Below are 6,331 nucleotides of genomic sequence, written 5' to 3'. Positions count from 1 at the left end.
GTGATCGAATCAATTTATCTTATAAAAACGGTTCAACCGGTCGGATTGAAAAACCGTTATATCATATAGAATAATAATATGATATAGTAAATAGTTTTTAAAAAATTCTAAAAAGTCATTAAAATGAAACGATAAATCATATTAATCCATGATACAATGGCTATAAAGTCATTTTGGACTTGCAGCACGTAATTATCTAAACCTTTTTTTTTTGGATATCTGAAAAATAAGATTTTCCTACGCAATTGGTTCTCAAAAATAAGATAAAACAAATAATCGATAAGTTTATTTTTCTTTAATTAATTTATATTTTCCCACAACTTTCAATTCTTCATATCATATTTTATTGCATCATTATTTTTACCAAAATTGGCGGGAAAGATCCACCCAGAGTGTTTTTGCACCAAATTATTCATGCCCCGTGGCTGTACGTGGTGGAGAACCCTAATTTAGTATCGTATCTCTCTTATTCAATACGAATTATTACTCTCCGTCCAGTTCACTGCTGGATTTCACTCTCTGGAGAAAGTATCATCTCCGATTGTTTCTATCTCCCCGTACTCTAGAAGGTAGGGTTTCTTATCTGTTTATAAAATTCGGTATTTTGTTACATTTCCTCGAGGAATAAATCAATTCTTTACTCTAAGGGTTTCAATCTCGATAAACATACAAATGATTTTTTTTTTTGGGTTTTTTTAAATCTTTCGTTGATAGGGTTTGCTGAAAATGGCTGACGTGTTTGAAAATGAAGCTGATACCGAGCCCACGATTTCAATCGGAGACTACCTCAAGGCCGTCGAAGAAGAAGAGCTGGTCAGTAAATTATGTGGTATCTTTGTCGTTTCTTGTTACAATTTATCTCGTTTTTTTTCTAGGAAGATCTGATTTTGATAGAGTGGGGTTTATTTGTTATTGAGATGTAGGACTTGTCAAGGAAAAAAATAACAATAGGTTAGCTTTACTACAGAATTCGGATGTAGTTGAGGAAATGACGCTGAAAGATATCCCTGAATTTAGATTTGATCTTGCGCGAAGATGTGAGGCTTCAATTTAATATTTATCATGTATTTTTCAATTAAGAGAATACAGATTTTCAATTTGATGGTGAAATAGGCAGTTATGGAGTGTTTATATCTGTATATTATATTGTAATAGGCTTTAGTAATTTGATGTCATCCATAGTTTAACTGTATACAGTGCAGCAGAGTGTAAAATCCGATGGCTGATGCTTGTGATTTCGGAAGGCCTGCATTTAATTCTAACTAAACTTTTTGGAGTTCTTGGTGTTATTCTGAAACTTCACGATTTTGTCTGGTTCATATATCCTGTTGATGATGTCCACGTGTCTCTTTCGTTTATGAGTCAGTGTGGCTGCTCATTGGTTGGTAAGGAATTATTGGTTACAAAATCAGCGCCAGTCAACCCAAATATGGGAATTTAAACATTCACTCAACCTGTCTTTACCTGAAAGCACATTCATTTATTGTTTCATATTTGATGCAAACCACATGTTTGTTAGCTGTTAAAAAGACTTGCCTATTGTGTCAACTAATCATTTTAGAATGTTTTAGATGTCATTGATTTAAATAGATTAAAATTGAGCTACAATTGAGTAATGAATGAATCTGCCTTTGGTTGGAAATTAGTTAGGTTGATAACAGAATTGAATTAGAGAGTCAATAGATATTTGATTGCAATAGTTTACCCCATTCTATTTTAATTCTTTCTTCTTTTTTTGATTTCGAGGATGTTAATTGGTGCTCTAAGTATAGTTGGTCCTTTCCTTTTGCATAAATATATTTAAAGGAAGCAGATTTGGTACTGGGAGGTGATGAGGGCAAGGAGTGCACCTACGGTAATGGATATATGAAGAGGCAGGCAATTTTCTCATGTTTGACCTGCACACCAGGTGGAAATGCTGGAGTGTGTACAGCCTGTAGCTTGTCTTGTCATGATGGCCATGAGGTATATCTCATATCATTTTACAAACTAGGCAGTATGGTAGACCAAAGTTTCAGCAAATGTTCTTTAGGCACCTTTTCATTATTGTGAGTAGAGATTAGATTTGCAATAGTTGTTTCAAAAAAAATAGAATCTACTGCTGATTATGCTTATGAATGTTCCGTATAAGTACTAAATTATTGCTTCATCACACTGCCTACGCCTTTACATGGAATGATTTCAGTGGATATCTGTTTATGTTCTTCTTTCAATTCCCTCGAAGAGAAAAGGTTGTTCTATAACTCTACTACTCCACAATTTATATTCATTCTACGTGCTGTTGAAAACAATCTCCATAACTCCCCTGCCTCAGATCAAAATTGGCAGGGCTGTTTGGAGTTTGTTAATCTGATATTTATAAAATATTAACTACAATCTCCATAACTCCCCTGCCTCAGATCAAAATTGGCAGGGCTGTTTGGAGTTTGTTAATCTGATATTTATAAAATATTAACTAAAAAATGACTACACATACAAGTGCGCTGTCTATTGAACCTTACATACAGAGAATGTTCATGATATCCTGACCCAAATGGAAGTGTATGAATGATTGACTATTGTGCTTCCAAAGAGGATGCGGCTTCTAAATGCATTATTCTCTACTTTTTCGAATTTCATTTGTTAGCTTGATATTGGATTTCTTGTTTTATTATGCTAAAAGATGTTAAATTACTCTTCTTACTGTTTGAAAAAGATCGTGGAACTGTGGACAAAAAGGAATTTTAGGTGTGATTGTGGAAATTCAAAATTTGGTGAGTTCTTCTGCAAGCTTTTAGCTAACAAAGAGGTGGAAAATTTAGAGAACATGTACAATCATAACTTCAAAGGCACTTACTGCACATGTGATCTGCCCTACCCTGATCCAAATGCTGAAGAACAAGTGGAGATGATTCAATGCTGTATCTGTGAGGATTGGTTTCATGAGGAGCATATCAGTCTTCAGGATATTGATAAGGTTTGCAGCTTTTTTTATGACTATCTTTTCCCAGAGGCGTAATGGATGCTTGAGCTAACGTGCTGAAATTGTTAATAAGTTTCCATATCCCTCTTATCATTAAGATTTGGATGCATATATGGTTTTTAATGCAAATGCTGGCGATAAAATTTGAAAGTTTGAGATTTGTGGCAGTGTTATCAATGTGATTGTCGCATAAAAGCAACAAATTCTTGTATGATACACATAACAAAATGAATTATACTATCGTGAGTGTCCTTCCCTTTTCCTTAGGTGTGAAACGATCTTTGTAGATAAATATATTGGGGAATCATGATTACTGAATTAATCAAATATTGCTAAACTTGGGTGGAATTTGAAAATTTGAATTGTTGCTGATGTCATCAGGCGAGTAATCTCTTTTTCACTATTCGTTCCCTCTTGCATTTTGTTTAGTTCCTACTTCCTAGGTATACCTTGTCACAACCCACTTCGGAATTGGTATGAAATCTTCACCAGTTCCTTTTTCTTTTACTACCTTACATAAGTTATTTTTCAAAATTTCCGTATCGAAATGTTCATGAAACTGGCAAGAGGAAGCAGTGGAGACCCTTTCCTTCATGAAAAAAGTTCTTTGCTATGACGCAAGACATGTAAAGATGTGAAAATTGAACTTGGATTCGAAGTTCAAAGACAAGCAATTGTCTCGTCAGAGTTTTGTTTCCATCATGCAAAAGTCCTCTGTGTCATTCTGAGGATAGCTTAAAATTGCACTGGAAATCACTAGTATGTCATGGGGAAGTATGTCTTGACTGAAGCTTTTTAATCAAGGTAGACAATGGCATTTGATTCACTAGGTTCAATTCAGCGGGTTTAACTATGTATCACAAAAGTTTCTTATTTTTATTGTGCTCTAAAACCATAGGACCTAACAACATCCTTTTGTTTTCACAGATCCCAAAAGATGAAGAAGGCGAGCCTCAATACGAGGATTTCATCTGCCAGGGGTGTGCTGTTGTTTGCTCTTTTTTGACGTACTATCCCCAAACTTTTTCATCACCAGATCCTTCAAAATCTTTGAAGGAAAAGGCAGTTCTGGAAACCGCTCCTGCTGTCATGACATCCGAGGCGCTTGATGATGGAAGTTCTTCTGCTGGCTATGCGAGAAATAATGTTAATTCTGATACTGCACCTACTGAAGCTAATGCAGCAGATGCAGTTAATGGTCAACATTCGAAATGTATTCTTGAAATAGACTTGGTTGAAACTTCGCCATCACTTGACAGAAAGAAGGCTATGTTTCTCTCTAAAGGCTGGAGAGACGTCATCTGCAAATGTAAAAAATGTGCAGACTTCTATGCCAAGAAGGGAGTTGGTTACTTACTCGACAAAGAGGACTCAATTGCTGAGTACGAGAGCATGGCAAAACAGAAACGGGATGAAAATTTACAGAAACAGGAGGGTGTAGAAATGAAATTTCTCAATAATCTTGGTCATGTGGAGAAAATGGAGATATTAAGTGGTATAGCTGACATGAAGAACGAGCTTCGAACCTTCCTGGTATGTCTGCCACTAAATATATCTGAAAATAATGGAATTCATATTTAAAAAAGGAAAAAAAAACATCTGGCACTTTGTTTGCAGGAATCCTCCGACCCCTCGAAGACTGTTACAACTGCAGATATCCAGCAGGTTTTCGAAAATCTTGCGAAGAAGAGAAAACGCATGCCGTAAGTCCTTGGAATCTAACTGCTGCTGCATATTTATCTGTACGTAGTTGGTGCATGTACTCTTCAATCTCGAAAAATCTGGAATGCCTAGTTTTTGGCTCTCTCCCTATATGAAGAATCGAGGATCTTTATGTTTTGTTCTTGTGAACCGTGGATCTCATGTAACTACTAGTAACTTTTTGGCCTCAGTATCGTTTATACTCGGTGCTTTTATGTCTTGTATGCATTTCGGGGAACCTAACCTTCATAGTTGAAGGGAGAAGTCCCGGCTCATGTTTGGTTAATGGGTCATGGAACCGGTCTGGAGGGTTATAATTTTTTTTAAAAAAAAAAGTTTTTGCTACTTGCTTATGTTAGTTAATTAATAGGCGTCTCCTGCACTAGAATCAAGGAATTTGGTTAAATTATGAATCATTTGTGTTTATTTTTAAATGGATATTACGCGTTCCATATATTTTTTAAGTAAGAAATGCTTATTAATCTGTTTTAAATATGTTTTAAGAATTTATATTACAAAAAAAGTGAGACTTATTTTTAGATTCTCTCTCAAGCCAGAGTCAGCTATAGATGAATAAAAATCACGTAAATAAGGACAAATTGAGCTTAAAAATAATTATTTTATAAGGGATAAATTGTCTTTGAATCTCTAAATCCAAACTCGAGTTTGGGATAGTCTGCCATAAAAATATATATTTATGTACTCTTTGATGCAAAAAAAAAAAATTCCTGTATTTTCTTAGTCTATGTCTGTTTAACGGATGAAAATCGATATTAAATATTAAAAATATAATAAAAATATATGATATCAGAGTATCAAGAAAAATAAGATTTAGGTAATTTGAAATATTTTTATTAATACTAAGAATTACTATACATGTTTGGGTACAAAAAATTTATATTAAAGCACTTGTTCGTAAATTATCATAACCAACTTACTCATAATTATGGACGTGAAATATGATTTTTAGCTATATATTTAAACAGTTACACATGTTTTGGCTTAACAAGTAGCAACTGAATTGATTCAGTATATAAATTATTATTTTGGGAACCAAAATAATTAACGATTTTGGTGCACTATACTAAAAAATTTTGGTACAAAAATATTGAATTAAAGTATTGATTTATATATTTTTGGTATCAACTTACTCAATTGGATACAAAATCATTATTTACAATTTCAATTTAGAAAGATAAATTGTAAAACACATATAGGATAAATTATTTCTATACCATGAACACTTTCTTTTGTACCAAAACTAAAATTTTTTGTAATGAAAACACATATATTTATACTAATGTTCAATGATTTGATCATATTTTTCACCTCGGAAGTACGGAAATATTTTTTTTAAGATAATAAAGTATGTTATCTTTTTATCAATATCACGAAACACCAATAATTTTCAAGTTCTATTCATAAATTTTTTGAGAACAAAATTTTCTTCAATTAAAACACATCAAATAATTCCTCATCAAAATTTTTACTTGCGCAATATATTCCAATACAAAAGGCTTAATCATGAGAAATTTCCAGATCTTTAATTGACAAAAATACAGTTCAGTCAGCAAATACACGAAAAATTAGTCAGTCAATGGTACAAATAAATAAAGCAAGATTTGATATCGTTTTCCGATAAATTTTTGGCAATCTCTTTTAGACCGA

General features: G+C 33.3%; 1 protein-coding gene across 2 annotated transcripts; it reads left to right on the top strand.

Annotated features, from left to right (window-relative positions):
* Positions 1–339: 339 nt before the first annotated feature.
* Positions 340–4,878, top strand: LOC142542928 (uncharacterized). 2 transcript variants are annotated; one of them, XM_075649845.1, is made up of 6 exons: positions 340–569; positions 715–813; positions 1,807–1,965; positions 2,696–2,956; positions 3,890–4,495; positions 4,580–4,878. In XM_075649845.1, exons 2-6 carry the CDS (start codon positions 727–729, stop codon positions 4,667–4,669), a joined length of 1,203 nt encoding a protein of 400 aa, XP_075505960.1. In that variant the 5' UTR covers positions 340–569; positions 715–726; the 3' UTR covers positions 4,670–4,878. The 2 variants fall into 2 exon arrangements, with proteins under 2 accessions (XP_075505960.1, XP_075505961.1); XM_075649846.1 differs by having other exon boundaries at positions 360–569; positions 1,814–1,965.
* The last annotated feature ends 1,453 nt before the right edge of the window (positions 4,879–6,331 follow it).

The sequence above is a fragment of the Primulina tabacum genome, chromosome 4, assembly GCF_025594145.1.
Source record: "Primulina tabacum isolate GXHZ01 chromosome 4, ASM2559414v2, whole genome shotgun sequence".
Classification (NCBI taxonomy): Eukaryota; Viridiplantae; Streptophyta; class Magnoliopsida; order Lamiales; family Gesneriaceae; genus Primulina; species Primulina tabacum.
This window is presented reverse-complemented; position numbering and strand designations above follow the sequence as displayed.

Bases quoted from the DNA above. Each gene is read 5' to 3' on its own strand.
- LOC142542928 (XM_075649845.1), top strand. From the start codon at position 727: ATGGCTGACGTGTTTGAAAATGAAGCTGATACCGAGCCCACGATTTCA. The intron at 814-1,806 runs GTCAGTAAATTA...ATATATTTAAAG, and splicing joins CCGTCGAAGAAGAAGAGCTG to GAAGCAGATTTGGTACTGGG. The intron at 1,966-2,695 runs GTATATCTCATA...TGTTTGAAAAAG, and splicing joins CTTGTCATGATGGCCATGAG to ATCGTGGAACTGTGGACAAA.